Below are 17546 nucleotides of genomic sequence, written 5' to 3'. Positions count from 1 at the left end.
GATCAAATTGTTCTATGGATGTGTATGTATATCTTTTGGTGAAAATTATAATGTGCATAAGCACTCGTTCATATGAATGTGACTATTTTGATGTAAGCTGCTACAAGCTTGTTTGTGTATATATAGTTAGATCTAAGCATTGAAACAATTGCTAAGCACAAAATAGATGTGGAAGAAACACAGCTGATACCACACACCTGAAAATGACTTACTTAATTGACCAATTAGATGTAAGTTCAACCACTTTAAAAGGATGGCTGGTGGAGGGGATCAACACTCTTTGAGAAAGCCCCCACTGCATATAGGGGTGAAACGCGTCAGTGGGATCCCCAGCCACATCGTTGTAGTCCAGGACATCCAGCAGCAATTGACTCGATCGCCCAGGACGCTGGTGTGCCAACGCCACTGCTACAGTGTATCTATACAGCGCGGCCGCTGCTACTTTGCAAGACATCTCCTCAGTGGAAGGCAGGCTGTCGCTGATACTGGATCCAAGGCTTGTTTTCAGCTGGAGCTCATACAGGAAACCCTGTGGCTATTGAGCACACCAGCGGGGTGAGCATTAACTTTAGCTGCTGTTTAGAACTGACCAGTTCACAAACTGAATATCCATACGGGACATTTGCAGTTTTCTACCCTTATGCACATATGAGGATAATTTATTACCTATTTCAATAGCAGGACAAATCCTCATCTATATTGCCTTATATGTCTAAACACGGATGGCAGCAGGACATTTCAATTAAGGGATAGAGGTATTCAATATATTGAGATAATACCATTATTAATATATAAGGTGCTTTGCATGAGAGTGACTTTAAGCAATTGCTATCAATTTTTAAGCTATTTTAGGATGTATGTTATTAGATGTACTATGTGATATATGTTCAAATTTTTAGTTTTATTTTTCTATTTACTATGTGTATGATTAAATATATTTTGTTCTATTGATCGAGTCCTGAACAATTTCTGCACAAGCAATGGTTGCTGTGATTTATCTGCGAATTCACATCTTTATGGTTGATTTTTATTAGCGCAGAGGTTTTATATATAGAGAATTTTTTTCTCTATATATATATCTATTTCTTTTCCTGTTTAACTAAGTGGCTCGGGGAACAAAACATCAACATTTTGAGTCCATGGCCAGGAAACTCCCCAGACCTTAATCCCATTGAGAACTTGTGGTTAATCCTCAAGAGGCGGGTGGACAAACAAAAACCCACAAGTTCTGACAAACTCCAAGCATTGATTAGGCAAGAATGGGCGGCCATCAGTCAGTATGTGGCCCAGAAATTGATTGACAGCATGCCAGGGTGAATTGCAGAGGTCTTGAAAAGAAGGGTCAACACTGCAAATATTGACTTTGTATAAAGTTAATGTATTTGTCAATAATAGCCTTTGACACTTATGAAATGCTTGTAATTTTACTTCAGTATACCGTAGTAACATCTGACAAAAAGGTCTAAAAACACTGAAGATGCGGTGCCTGGTTCATACAAAATAAATATATGCACTTGAAGCAAAAAAGCAACAAAGAGCCAGCACTCACGTCTAGTAAATTTATTGGGAAGGTCAAATATGAAAAATACAGAGTCCAATATCAGTCCAATAGTCAGCAGCAGCAGCCTGCCCGACGACCATTTCAATCACATCCTAGATGGTTTTCCTCAGGGGCCCCTGAGGAAAACCAACTAGCATTTGGTTGAAATGGTCGTCGGGCGGGCTGCTGCTAATGGACGCTGTATTTTTCATATGTGACCTTCACACTAAATCTACTAAACGAGAGTGCTGGCTCTTTGTTGCTTTTTTGTTCCAATATATTATATATATATGGAAAGATCTGAGCAGTGACAAATGAGAGCAGCAGTATCCTGGTTATAAGCCTGCATGGAAATAATAGGGTCTAATTATTGTTCGAGGGAAAGGAGTGCAATTAAGAAAACAATTTATAAATATGAATGCCCCTTTAAGTAAATAACCTGTTACATAATTTATTTCAAAGAATAAGATGCTTATGTTACAGCTGAGAAAAACAGTAAGATTGCTAAAGTGGTTTTAAGTTAAGTGATTGCTATTGTCTTGTGTCTTGTTTGATGTATTAAATCCAAGCTGCAGAGAACCCTTTCTTGTCAATAATATTAAATGTACAGTGCACATTAAATGCTGTTATTGAGAATAAATTAGAAAAGACACAGAAATAGGCTTGTAAATAATCAAAGCTCTAATAAAAGGAAGAACACTTGAAATATTATGTATGTGTCATGCTCTATTTATTAATAAAAACAACATAATTTTGTACTACACACAGGTGCGTCAGTAGAGTTTATCGAGTGTTCTGTCTTGTTTACATCCAGCCCATATGTTTTTTTAGTTGCTTAGATACCACCAAGGAACTGCTAGTTCAGTTGAAAATCATCCAGTGCTAAGCAACTCAAAAAAGCTCAGCAAGAGAAAAATCAAATAGGAAATGTACATTAAAATCCTATATTGGAAGAACTCCTTATATGCACTTGTAATATTTTTCTGCATCATATACAGTATACTGAACCGCAATAGTTTTCAAGGTAAAAAAATGCTGTCAACATCCCTATCTATAAAAACAGAGGATGGAAAACACATAAAATAAAATAAACTGCAGTTATAGGTTACAGAAACAGCAATATTATTATATACAATGGGGCTGATGGGTATTAAGACCTGTAATACTTGTAATATTGGGGACAGTTTAATCTCTATTGTTAAGAATTACAAGGAGAGGATTTAAAACAGCAGAAGCATATTGTTAAGGAACTACAAAAAGTCCCTCTATAAACCTTGGTACACACTTGTCGATATATTGTCCATTTGATTGACGAATGATATATTGTTAGTGCATCAGTGGGTATGTCTGTGAACAATGTTGTTCAGACGGGATGTAGTTATGTTGCTAACGGACAGGATGCCGCCTGTTGAAATCCAGGGACTAAACATAGGCGCCTAAATCCCAATGCCAGTTTAGCGTAAGTATAGAGTGCCAGGTTAGGTGTTAGCTGCTGTGGGTTAGGTTTAGGCACCACAGGAGGGTGGAGGAAAGGGGGAGATAGGGTTAGGGACTGGGTTGGGGGGTGAGGTTAGGGTTAGGCTACAGACAGGGGGGGTTAGGTTTAAGCACCACTGGGGAGGGTGGATAGGGCTAGGGAGGAAATTTAGGTTCAAACACCAAGGGGGGAGGGTTAGGTTTAGGCACTAATCGGGAGGGTTTAGGTGTGGGGTGGGAAGGGTTAGGGTGCAGGGTGGGGAGGGTTAGGGTGCAAGAAAGAAGCGTTAGGGTTAGAGGCAGAAGGGTGGAGGGTTAGCATAGTTTTTTACCCCAGTTGGTATACTGAGCATCGCGATGCCACTGTCTGTATTTTGACAGCTGGCATCCCGACTGCCGGTATTTCATATCCATCCCGTTCAGACATATCAGGTCAGCCCTGCAGCACAACTGATGCTGATATATCTTCTGCCTGTGTGTACGGGTTACCTGCCAACCACCCATACACTGGCTGCAAGGATCACCAACAATGACATCACAACTGGGCAGGCATTTAATTTAAATGCTCGCCAAATTGTGATGTCTGGCCAGACGTATCAAGCGGGCGATAAGTAAGTGCGTATAGCTTACAAATCGCTCGGACAGAGGATTGGTCTGCTGACCAATCCATCGTTTAAGTGTGTGCCCACCATTAGGTATACCCTCCATTCATAGACGGCCCTTTGTATACAAAGAACTATGTAGGCATAGTGCTCATTCTAGCACCCTGCACCTGTCACAACCAGTGCAGTTCCTCTTTCCTGTCTGTGGTGTTGCTCTCTGCTCTGGTGCCTCTATCTAGCACACTCTGGTTTGCATCTAAGCAGGTTGTTGCATCAGCAGAGTGTGCTAGAAGCACCAGAGCAGAGAGCGACACACCAGGCTGGAAAAAGGAACTGCCCTTGAGAATAATCCGTATGCTGAGCTGACATTAAATAGATGGCAAGAGTCCAAATAAATTGAGTCTAGCCCTGAAGCATACAATCCACTGCTGACAAAGACCTTGATGTATTTTTGTGCCATTCTGCACTTTCTTCAGAAAGATGTGTGAGTGGTGAGGCCAGATCATGCTGTACCATTAGAAATCATGGGACATTCATTTTTAAGTCATACAGTACAGAGTAAAACTAATTGTTGACAACGAGAGTAAAGAAAATATAAAGTATTTAGTTGAATAAAAAGAATATTTGGTCATCGACTATAGCAAAAAGAAATAAAAATAAGTTTAAAATACTGAGTACCGTATATACTCGAGTATAAGCCGAGTTTTTCAGCACATTTTTTGTGCTGAAAAAGCACCCCCTCGGCTTATACTCGAGTCATGCCCGCATGGTACGCTGCTGAGTAGCGTACCATGCGGGCCGCGGTGCAGACTGTGTCACTGTGACACAGCCTGCACCGCGTGTGTAGCGCTGACCGGACGGAGTTCGGTCAGCGCTACACACTGCCAAACACACAGCCGCCGGAGCCGGCAGCTATGTGTTTGGTGTAATCAGCAGCCGCTGAGAGTCTGTCAGACTCTCAGCGGCTACTGCTGCTCCCACTGCGGGAGCCATCTTCCGGCTCCCGCAGTGGGTAATGGTCAGAGACGTCGTCATGACGACGTCTCTCCCATTATGCAAAGCGGCGGAGGAGCCTGTAGCAGCGTCGGGACCAGGAGCGGGGTTACAGGTAAGTGTTTTTTTTTTTTACATTTCTTTCTACTGGGGGGGCTACTACCGGGGGGTACTACCAGGGGGGGATATCGCTACTGGGGGCACTACCAGGGAGGGGGGGAATACTGGGGACACTACCAGGGGGGATGTTGCTACTGGGGGCACTACCAGGGGGGGTTAATACTGGGGGCACTACCAGGGGGGATATTGCTACTGGGGGCACTACCAGGGGGGGTATTACTACTGGGAGCACTACCAGGGGGGGATATTACTACTGGGGGCAGTACCAGGGGGGGATATTACTACTGGGGGCAGTACCAGGGGGGGATTACTACTGGGGACAGTACCAGAGGGGGGATTACTACCAGTAGCTGCTGCATTTCCCACCCTAGGCTTATACTCGAGTCAATAAGTTTTCCCAGTTTTTTGTGGTAAAATTAGGTACCTCGGCTTATATTCGGGTCGACTTATACTCGAGTATATACGGTAATTACAGAACTGGATGGAAAGAATTCAGAAAAGTCTTGATGGAAGACATCCTGTAAAGTAGCAAAGATAGTGCTACAAAAGTTTTCATTCTCATTCATTCATGATTGTCACAAAATGATAAAGACATAACTAATATTTCTCTTTAAACTAATCTTTTTTTATGTCTTCAAAACAGCAGCAGTTGCAGCTACTCTACAATTCACTACCAAGAACATATGCAATCCAGCCATAGAATAATACCTGTATTTTAAAAATGTATGGATTCTTATGCTGCAGCATTCTATATCAATATAGATTATTACATGCTTGGTAGAATACATTGATTTTATGCTATAGCAGAAATTCTCCAATTCCTCAACCAGAAACACTTAATATGAAATATTACTTTTGCATGTTCATTGGGCCTGATTCAGTACCGATCACAACTGCGATTACACAGGCAATCGGCCGATGGTTGAGTACTGCGCATGCATCGCAGTGTGCGTGTGCGAACCGGCCACTGTGATTGGCACTGCGATCGCAGTGACCACGCAGACCCATCGCAGAGTGATTGACAGGAAGTGCCGTTTGTGGGTGGTGAAAGGGGGTGGTCGGCGGAACGCAGGCGTACCGGGGTGTTTTAACGCTGTTGCATGGGCATGTATAAATTATCCATTGTGATGCCCTACGCAGCCAGAGGTCTGATAGCGTGCGATGAAGTTATCAATTCCTGAGTAAGGTCAGAGCTTGTGCAAGTGTGCGTGAGGCTGCGATGGTACTCGACAGTACTGATGGTTGTGCAGTCTTGCTAAACATTATGGATGTGTGTAAGGTAAAGTGGGCGTCTTTATGTAGTGCTGCGACGGCATAGCGATCGCAATGAATTAGCATACTATCGCAGTGAGACTGCTTGCGTAATCGCTAATGCAATCGGTAGTGAATCAGGACCATAGTTCAATCACAAAATCCTTTCTCTGTACTGCTAACTACATTTATGTGCATTTTTTTCCAAAGTAAGCAATTAAACCAATGTGTTTAGGCCATATAAATACTTTATGGTTTTATAGCAAGTTTACTAACTTTTCCATTATATATTTATTGTGATACTGGGAGTTTCATCAATATTAATGGAAACTTTTTCCTTAATGTATTACTCCAACTCTTAATAGTGGGACATCCCAACAGAGCCAGCCCTAGCCTATTTGGTGCCCTAGGCAAGATTTTGGCTGGTGCCCCCAGCAGATAATCCGAGGCTCTCCCCTCACAGCACCCCTCTCCCCTCACAGCACACTGCCATAACTAAAGAAAAAAGGGACAGAGTTTAGGGGAAAGTCCTTTATACCACCACCTCAGAATGCATTGTATGGGGCACATTCTCTGCTCACAGCACCACAGGCTCTCCCTTCACAGTACCCCTCACCAAACACAGTATCTCTCACCCAGGACCTCTCTCATAATACAGTACCCCTCACCCAGCACATCACCCCCCAATTAGCACCCCCCATAGCACATATTACAGCCCCTCACCATGCACTCTCCCAGCACAGCCCCTCACCATGCACTCTCCCAGCATGAGCACATGCTCACAGCAGTGTCATATCGACCTGGGCTCCCATTAACAATATGTCTTCCTCTCCCCCCAATAGCAGTGTCATTAGCACCCTGAGCCACCACTCCCATGGTCAGCCCTAGCCACATTTTTTTGGTAAGCAAATATATTAACTGGCACCACTAGGTGTATTGTTGCACGCGCCTAAGGCACGAACCCAAAAAGATTTAGGGGGCATGATCTCGTGAGTAAAGCCGGACCCACAAGCCATTTTTGTCACGCTGGATGCATGCCCAGCACTCCGGGAGCTGCTGGCCATGCTCCCAGACCTCTCTCCAGTGAATAGATGTGGCGCAGCATTTATTCACCCCTTGCTCAAAGCAGCTACCCAGGCTTTTTTGTTTACTGAGGATAGATATGGCTACTATGTAGGTGTATGGAAGTCACCCATTGTCACACACACATCATTAATTGTCTCACATACCAACAGCAGTCACGCATTCTCTCTCACACAGCAGTCACGCATTCTCTCTCACACAGCAGTCACCCATTCTCTCTCAAACACAGCAGTCACCCATTCTCTCTCACACACAGCAGTCACCCATTCTCTCTCACACACAGCAGTCACCCATTCTCTCTCACACACAGCAGTCACCCATTCTCTCTCACACACAGCAGTCACCCATTCTCTCTCACACACAGCAGTCACCCATTCTCTCTCACACACAGCAGTCACCCATTCTCTCTCAAACACAGCAGTCACCCATTATCTCTCACACACAGCAGTCACCCATTCTTGCACTTGCCTCCCTATATATACACATCTCTGTGTGAATTAATCAATTGGTGCCAAAATAAATTTCCTGTATTACAGCTTACCAAGCATCATCTACAAGAGATAATGTCATAATCAGGATGTAGTATTGGAGAGGGTTTTGTGCTTAGCGCTACACCTACTGTATATGTTGGATATATTATTAACAAAGGGTTTGTACCTAGTGCTATACCTATATAAGAGGAGTTAGAACAATGTTATGTTAAAATGTGTTTTATTTTATGTTAGGAGACACACTGCTCCAAATAGGGGATGTAGTTCGGTCGCCAGTCTCAATACCGACAGGGGAATCCAGGCAAGGGGCTTAAGATAGGCGTGGAAATACCAACACCTATCTTAATCCCGATGCCTGAACATAAGCCTGAAGAGGTAAGACCGGGGCGTCCTCAGCATTAGCCGCGAGGGGGGGGGGGGGGTTAGGTTTAGGGTGCGTAGCGGGGTTCGGTTTTGGGGGGGAGGTTAGGGTTAGGCACCCCTAGAGGGGAAGGTTAGGCACTAAGAGGGGTTAGGTTTAGGCATGAAGGGGGGAAACTTAGGTTTAGGCGCTATCGGGGAGGGTTAGGGGAGTGGGGTGGGGAGGGTTAGGGTTAAGCTACAAAAATGAAGGGTTAGGAGGGGGATGGGTAAGTATACTCACCCGACCCCTGTCTGGATGTCAACCATCGGGATGCCGCTGTAAGTATTCTGATAGGAGGCATCCCGACAGCCAGCATTACATACCCATTCCTCCAAAAAGATGTGCACACTTAGTCCAGTAGGGTCTATTAAAATGTGGTGGGTGGTGGTAGGGAAGTTAGTTGGCTCCTTTAGGGTGCCACTCCGTAATGTCTGCGAGACAACATCTCCCTTATTCACCTGTGGTGTAAACCAACCTTCCTCTCCCTCATCTGTTGGTAATGAATCAGTATCTGTGACTATGGTGGTGAGTGAGCCCTTTGAGGGGGCTACTGTCCGTATAGTACCTTGTACCTACGTCACCTGACAGAATCATCTCACTGCCACTGTGGGCTATCTGTGCTATGAAGGGAGTAGTCAGAAAACCTGTGAGAAGAGGTCCTTTACCATATGGGGAGATATCATACGTCACCCCTGCACAGTATATATTGTATACAACACATCAATGTCTGTTATGAGCAGTCTCCAGCCGCGGTGTCCCGCACTATGACATACCCGTGTCTTTTGTTGTTAATCCGGCAGTCCTCTCAGTCCCACTGCATTGGTGTTAATGGAGCCGGGAACAGGAGTTTCCTCCTGATGCCAGGTGTTTAGACCTTCACCCTCACCTGCTAACTCGTGTTCGTTGGTGGTTAATGGCAGGTGCCGATCCCTGAAGCCGCTGGCTGATGGCCGTCGTCACTTGCTAACAGCCGGGTAACGTGGTCTACAATGAGTTCCTAAGTTCCTGTGTGGGGTCCCTTGATGCTGGGCTGCAGGCTTGTGCTATCATGGCAGCTTTCAATTAAGGCTATAAAAAGCCTAGTTGGGTGTGGCTAACAGCCAGCCCCTGTATAGATGTGTCCCTCTGTATCTAGGAGGTGAGTACATTTAACTGCAATGTAATGATGTGCTAGGCATATATGCTAGTGTTAGGGACCTGCAGAAAAATGGGGTCCCTTGATGCTGGGCTGCAGGCTTAAATGCTTTGATCAAATCATGACAAAATCCCCTTTGTTTTATTTGCTGCACACACATAAATTTGCAGTATATTATTGTTAGCGCCGATAGCAAAAGTTTTTCTGTTTTGTATACATATATGGCATTAATATTGCCATGCCGCTGGTACCATGTATGATATGGGTAAAACCGAGCGCGGCATTTTTCTTTTCTGTTTTGTTTCAAAATTTTGCCTTGTGCTATCATGGCAGCTTTCAATTAAGGCTATAAAAAGCCTAGTTGGGTGTGGCTAACAGCCAGCCCATGTATAGATGTGTCCCTCTGTATCTAGGAGGTGAGTACATTTAACTGCAATGTAATGATGTGCTAGGCATATATGCTAGTGTTAGGGACCTGCAGAAAAATGGGGTCCCTTGATGCTGGGCTGCAGGCTTAAATGCTTTGATCAAATCATGACAAAATCCCCTTTGTTTTATTTGCTGCACACACATAAATTTGCAGTATATTATTGTTAGCGCCGATAGCAAAAGTTTTTCTGTTTTGTATACATATATGGCATTAATATTGCCATGCCGCTGGTACCATGTATGATATGGGTAAAACCGAGCGCGGCATTTTTCTTTTCTGTTTTGTTTCAAAATTTTGCCTTGTGCTATCATGGCAGCTTTCAATTAAGGCTATAAAAAGCCTAGTTGGGTGTGGCTAACAGCCAGCCCATGTATAGATGTGTCCCTCTGTATCTAGGAGGTGAGTACATTTAACTGCAATGTAATGATGTGCTAGGCATATATGCTAGTGTTAGGGACCTGCAGAAAAATGGGGTCCCTTGATGCTGGGCTGCAGGCTTAAATGCTTTGATCAAATCATGACAAAATCCCCTTTGTTTTATTTGCTGCACACACATAAATTTGCAGTATATTATTGCTAGCGCCGATAGCACAAGTTTTTCTGTTTTGTATGTCAATGTCACATGCCAGGATGTAGTCAGCATCCCAGCGCGTGGGATGCCTACGATCAAAATACCGGCACCAAAATTCCAACAGCAATGGGATCCCGGCTCCAGAATCCCGACTGCCGAGATCCCAAAGGTAAGTATCAGGGGAGGGGTAACGGTTAGTGGTAGGATACTTACCTAATGGTGTCAGGATTCTGACTGTCGAGATGCCGCTGTTGGTATCCTGACTGGGTTTCCATGCCCAACCCATCATAATCTGTGTAGCAAATTTTCAGTAATAGCATCAAAAATTTAGTAGACAATAAAGATCCATCAGCGAACTACCTAGGGGCAATAAACCACCCTGTAATCTATTACAAAGTATATCAAGGCTGCAAAAATCCTCATATTCTCCACACACCGGCACCAGGCGTTCCAGCCTGGAACGCAAGTTGGAAGCCGCTACGGGATCTGTGAACATGAATCAATGTTCAACAATATGTTCCCTAGTCATCTATGTACAACAAAGTGAAGACAATAGAACCAACCACTCGGAAAGCTACCGTTTGCCGGGGGTCATCTCATAATTAATAAAGGCACAGATAGGGAAACCCAGACTTGAATAATAGCACCAAATGAAAACAAATATATATAAATAATATATATATATATATATATATATATATATATAACACACATATGCATACAGTATATAGTATATACACACTAACATACATAGACACTCACACAACATACACACACTGTACAGCATATTAACACTAATATACATACACACTAACACAGCATACACATACTGTGTATGCACACTAACTAACACACATAAAGCATATATACAGTACAATTACTTTTTGATGGAGCAGATGGCTGGCTGCAGCAGGCTGCTGATGGGGGCGGGTACCTTCAATCATTAAGCCCCACCCCCTCACGGCATTATGCTGATATTCGTGTGGATCTGAAAAGGGTCGGGGCTAGTCACATTGGTACCACCCTCTCCACGCAGCCAGTGTAAATGAGTCTCCTCATGTTATTACTGTTCTTGTGAGGGTACGGGTTCCTGCCATGGACTATATGCTTGCAGACTGCCAGTGACTCCTCCCCAGTGCTATCTCTGGGCTCTGCAGCACTATGCCCACCCAGCCACTAGCTTTATCACTCTTTCCTCACAATTTGAAATTGGCTGCACTCTGTCCTCAGTGTCTTGAATCTGATTACCATCAGACTCCGCCTACAATAGGCAGTTCAAAGGAGGAAACCCGGCCAGTAATAATGCAGGTGTTACTGACAGCCGGCAACAGCCTCTCTGATAGGAGCTACTGCAGAGCACTTTTCTCTGGCTCCTGTCCGCACAGCTTGTCCCTTGTAGTGGTGCTCCCGGCAGACAAGGAGTCGGGCGCTCCACTGATATTATGCATTGCACCGGCCGCCTGCCTGTCATAAGGTTTGACAGGTGAAGCGGCAGTAACAGAGGACACAACACTAGCAGCAGTCGGGGATAGCGCCGCTCTAGCCTGGCGTCTCCCTGCAATGCATCTCTTTGCTGAGTGGGTTGAACCGGCCCTGCTTGGGATGCCCCTAGGCAGTCCAGGTGCCCCTAGGCATTTGCCTATTATGCCTATGCCTGGGGCCGGCCCTGCATGCCAATCACTTCAAAGACTCAGAATTCACAAGTTATTTGTATGTACATATGTTCCACTCCATCCTGTCATTAACTGAGGCTGTGGATTCAGCCTAGTACTCATGCATTTCACTCACATCTGCAATTTGCCCATCTACGTGGGAGATGTCCACACTCCAGACATCCCCACGTTGGTGTTTACTATTCACTTGTACATCTGACCTAACCCTCACCTCTCCATCCTGCTGTTTTTCTTTCTCTGTTGATCTGGCTTTATTACTCATTGACTGGATGCTTCACCTTCAACCAAACATTTTCCCAGCTTCAGAGCCTCCCTCCATTCTATTTCCATCTTATGGATCTGTACTTCACAAGAGTCTCTGTGCTGAGTCCCTGGACACATTCTTACCTAGCAAGTACCATGGAAGTCTGGTAACCTCCACTGCCTTGCAGAGAACACTTGCACCAGTACCAGAATTAGTACTTCCAACTCTCAGTCATCCTATCTGTTATGTCCCTACAGTATGTACATTTATTTTGCACTTCAGCTTAATTCATCCAAATATTTACCCTCTACATACCACCATTGATCACAACTGAATTGTAGTATTTACTACGTATATGAATTTCTGTTTCAGGTCTTGCCCTTCTACACAAATCACCAATCCTACCAATGTCATCCACATATCCTAACTCTGTCCTTCCCCTTCCCCTGTGTTCTCTGGAATGCCAGCTCCATCTGTAATAACCTAGCATCATTCCGTGACCTTTCTATCCTAACTACCTTATTATACTTGCCCTAGCTTTCCCTGTCTGATACCACATCTCCTGCAGCCCTTTCCAAGAAAACTTATCCTTCTCTTTTCCAGTTGCACCTCCAATATACCACCAGATCACTCACTTTCATTCTCTTCATTCAAGATCCAACCTCACAATGCATTTGCTGGAATTTATGGAGGAGGGGAGTGGCCAGGGACTTGTTAACACATTGTACATCGGATCATTCATCATGCAAAACAGCGAACAGTGTGTGTCACATCGTGCACAATAGGTCAAAATCTTTCTGCAGGTTCAGTTGATCAACGGTGCCGATACCCGACGCCGGAGGCGCACATCGACATCGTAATCGTCCAGGAAAACGCCACTTTTTACAGATTTGGTCGTTACGATCGATCGAAAATGTCCAAATCGTGTATGAGCACCTTTACAAATAAAAGTTAATAACAATGATAAAATGCTTCCACAGTTACTGTACTTCATTAAAGCACAAAACATGAAATGTTGCATGTACACATTAGCTGAGATGTGGTATGGCTCAATAATCATTGTGGTGAAACTGCTCTGCTATCACCAAATTCAATATGACTTATAATGCCAGGTTCTCAATCTATTTAAAAAAAATAATAATAATCTTGGATACATATTCTTTCACCTTAAGCAAACATTTCACAACAGCACTAGAAGTGGTCATTGGTGCTGTGGCTTCAAGGGCTCCTACCCAGAATTTGTGGTGCTTATTAGAGATGAGCAAATCTCTTTATAGATTTAGTTTGTTTCAAAAGCAGGAAATTGGTTTATTATCCATATTTGGATTTCACCCCAAAAAATATTTGATTGCTAAAATAATTTTGAGCTTTCTTTGTTACGGTTTTAGTTTTTATATAATTTACATTGATATGCACATTATTGATGTTATAATTACCAATTCACAATCAGAAATTACAAGCAGAAACAATATGAGCTGTAGCAAACTGGCTGATTGAAAATTTTGCTTAAAGTATACCCAATATTATCAAACAGGTCAGAGGAAAACATGTTTGTACAGTTCATTACAGAATTATGACAACATTGGTATGTCATACAGCTATTAGGAGATGGCACTGGGAACAAGCGGAGATAACAAGAACAACAGCTCCAGATAGGTTGTGCAGTAGGATGGGAATCTGGAGTTGCTTTTGCTGTATTAGGAGAGGCAATGGATGAAGATGAAACAGAAAGAACAGCCACAGACAGGTAATGCAGTAGGATCAGCGGCGCCGAGAGGGGGGGGAGGCGGGTACAATTTACCCAGGCCCGAGCTTACAGAGGGGCCCGGCGGGGGCCCGGGTCCGGCGCCGCCCCCCCTCCCTGTGTGCTGGGAGATTGCTGTGGCTGCTGCTTAGCAGCCGCGAGCAATCTCCTATGCCTGAGGGGGGGAGCGATCACACTGATCGCGCCCCCCTGGCTTTGCGCCGGGTTGAGAGGCTTGCAGCGCCCCCCTCCCCAGCGTGCAGCGCCCGATTAGGCCACGCCCCATCTTTACCGCAGTTAATGAAAAACAAGCAACAGCAGCATCTGCAGTTTCAACAGCTAGATAGCCCAAGGATCGGCAAGGCCATTGGGTGAAAAGCGGGGACGCGCATGGAGAAAACATCGCGGCAAAACAGGCAAATTCAATCCGCCTTTCGCCAGACGGCACTTATCGCGGCTAACTGAATTCGGCCCATAGTTTCAGTTTGTCTCCAGTGATCTACAGAGTGCTACTATTTCTTTAATTGCCATTCACTCCTGCGCAGCAGAATCCTTCTCCGGTCCTCCCTCTGCATTCAGCACTCATCCATTACACCAGTGTGCAGTCTGCTACCTGCAAAATACCCAGCACCACCAGCTACAGTTTGCTATTAATTTTAGCCTCCTGCCTTCAGTCTGGTGCTCAGTTGCTACACCAGTGTGCTTTTCATCTTCAGCCTGCATCTTTGCCTGTGCTCATTGAATGCAGTCTCTACCAAGATATTCCTGTATGCACTATTCTACCACCATTGCTAAATCATTGTGCTGCCCCAGTTGCAACCTGTGCTATCCTGTATTTAATTCATACCACAAGTCTGCTGCTTATCATCCTGCAGTATCTGTTCCCGTCTACAGACTTCCAATAACCGATTCCAACATTACGTGCAGATGGCACATATTCCTAGCGTGTACTGTACTTTTGTCTGAACTCATGCATTGTGTTCCTGGCACCACAGCATAGAGCACCATCCATGCATATATATTCTACCATTGCTGGGTTGTCAACCAGTACCTTGCCTGGTACTATTCTGTTCTCATTCACTTCAGTATCCAGAGGGTAGAACTGACTGAAGAGAAGTGTCATCATTCGTCTAGTTCGTTTACTTCATTCCAACCACACTTCCCAGTGGTCCCAGGTCTGTGCCCACGACAAAAACAGAATCTGACATGGAGCAAATTTGGACACCATGTTTACAATCAGTCTTGTTTGTTAGTGATTTAGCTGGAGTTAGAGGCTTAATGACTTTGTTCCTAATAATTACAAAGCCATAGAGTGTTGAATGGATAGTCAAAACAGGTCTAGCAGAAAAAAAAAATCTTAAAAAGTCCCAGCAGCAAAACTCAGGTTAACAAAATGGCAAGTCTTAAGCTAAAGATTATTTTTCCAACCATCCAACTAGCTGGCTTTTCGGGAAAGTAAATCTGGTAATGTATGGGAGCTGTGTGCTTCCAAACGCTGAAAAAGCCTATGCTCAGACAAGTTGGTTGAATTAAACAGATTTAACCATTTTATCTGAACGACCAGTTTCCTTTTATTCCAATCAGACATCAAGTTGGGTGGTGGGAAAGATAATGTTTAGATGTGTGGGCAGCTTAAGACCTGGGCTCCAACGCACTTATGTGGTGAGATGCCTTAAGAGGTTAATACAGAAATGTGAGAACAGTTTGCAGAGCATTGAAGCTCTGTTTTTGGTAGGAGTGGACAGAAGAGCCCCTCACGACAGAGAAGGTACAATTATGTGAAGAGTTACAGCGGAGTTCGATATTCCAAAATGTCAGCCTCCCATGGGAAAATGGTTGTCCCTGATAATATTGCCAGCACTGGATAACTAGAACACCCAATATCCATAGCACTGGGCACTTTGGCAGACAAGCAGCATGTATCAGAAGGAGGGAGAACAGTAGTGCAGTTTTCTTTTGTGGACACAAAAGACAGTCAGAAAACAAACATGGCTATTTATCTTTACAGCAGACAAACTGGGCTCTTTATCTTTACTATGAGGGCTTGAATAGGTGGCATTTAGGCAGGGAGCTTGGTGTTAGCGTCACTTAAGATGTTACTAGAGGCAGTTCAAGGGCACGAGCAGTGCATTCTCTCCAGTCTGCTCCCAAGTCATGCCGCTTTAGTCAATTTATTTAAACCATTCACAAAAAAACTTGTTACACATGAGCAGGTGCAGGATTCCCTTTGCCCAACTGATTGTGAAACATTCTCTATTTGTATATAAAATAAGTGTTCAATGTTGTGTAAAGTGAGTTTTAAAAGCACTGTTGTAGCAATTTTAGTGTGTTTGAATGCATTAAATGTGTCTCTTTAACAGTAGCGTCCAAGCAGATACAGTCACCATCATCACTGTTTAATTTGCATCAGGGTTATAGCATCCACAAGTCAGATCACTCCAGCCAACTCCGACTCTTGCAACTCTAACACCCTATTTAGTGGCAGTTCAATACTACACACCCACACCAGTAGATGGCATCTGTATCCTGAACCTGCCACACAGTGTTTGGATTTACTGCATTATATTACATTTTTGTAGTTGTTTCTGAATTATACTTGGCAACCCTCCCTCATTGTCAGGGAGACTCCCTGAAATAGTAGCAATCTCCCTGTCTCCCTGAAGAGTCTAGCAATCTCCCTGATTCTACCTTACCCCCATTATGTAGCTGTTATATATAAAAAAAAAAAACAGAGATATATAAATTCAAATGTGATCATTAGTATAATTTCCCTGCATTCGTTATAAGGCCCAATGATTCATATGATTACATGCATTTTTTGAAAAGTATTAGTGTGTTTTCATCAACAAATAGATCTTACTAACTGCTTTGGGACTCGTTTACATTTGGATGTAAGTCAGTTTTATGACACGCCTCTCAGATGTAGCAGTACACGCCCACTTTACTGCCGTGCTCATAGGTGTCTCTATCACAATCTCCCTGAAATGTTTTTTCAAAAGTAGGCAAGTATGGTCTGAATAGTAATTTCTAAACTATTTAAAAGAATAGTACTTATAATCATCATAGGTAATCCATATATTAATTGAAATACTCACCCTGTTTATTCTGCTGTTAGTTAAGATACTCTGGATTAGATGGATTTTAAAATCTTTTAAAGTCTTCATGCACTCTTGGAGAATATACTTAGATAACCGTGAATTAGTTAGGAGGTTTGTTACAGTTCTAATGGCTTCTGTCTGAAATCTTGGGACAGATGGTTTAGGATTTTTATACAAGCTAAGTAAGCCATTCAACAGCCCAGATACTGACTCTGCTACTACACTGCAATCATTCCCAAACTTTGTCAAATCTGTTAGATGGCTTCCTCCTGTTGTCAGTTTCCCAAGTCCAAGAAGATGATTAAGAAATTGTATCTGGTAAGACAGCTGTTCTTCGCCAAATGAAAAGCTTTTTATAATTGGAAGAGGATTTGAAGGAGATGCAAAATATGGCATATTTGTGAAAGGTTGTTTGCAGTTGTTAGAACTCTGAGTTTCTGAAAATCTATCCATCCCTTCTTCATTACAAACATCACACCCGGAATCTTCTTGTAATTGGTTCACCGGTTCCAAATCTTCTGAAAGTGCATGTGGCTCTGGTGTCATACCAATCCATTCTGCAATATGTGGAACAAAAATAGACTACATTTTATGTGGTGTTTCAATAAAAAACACTCATTATGCATTTTCTGGTTAAACAGAAAAGTTTGTATATTTTAAACATAACATTTGTCATTCATTTACATTTCTAC

The 17546-nt window shown here is 43.5% G+C and overlaps 1 protein-coding gene across 6 annotated transcripts in view; it reads right to left on the bottom strand.

Annotated features, from left to right (window-relative positions):
* MEI4 (meiotic double-stranded break formation protein 4) overlaps nt 1–17546 on the bottom strand; it is a 225687-nt gene that overhangs the window by 171763 nt on the left and 36378 nt on the right. For all 6 annotated transcript variants that reach the window (XM_088470527.1, XM_088470530.1, XM_088470531.1 and 3 more), the window contains one exon: nt 16852–17411. In XM_088470527.1, the coding sequence (XP_088326653.1) occupies nt 16852–17411 (560 nt within the window). The remainder of the gene's footprint in view (nt 1–16851; nt 17412–17546) is intronic.

Source organism: Taudactylus pleione, unplaced genomic scaffold (genome assembly GCF_031769625.1).
Source record: "Taudactylus pleione unplaced genomic scaffold, aTauple2 ptg000015l, whole genome shotgun sequence".
NCBI classification, from domain to species: domain Eukaryota; kingdom Metazoa; phylum Chordata; class Amphibia; order Anura; family Myobatrachidae; genus Taudactylus; species Taudactylus pleione.
This window is presented reverse-complemented; position numbering and strand designations above follow the sequence as displayed.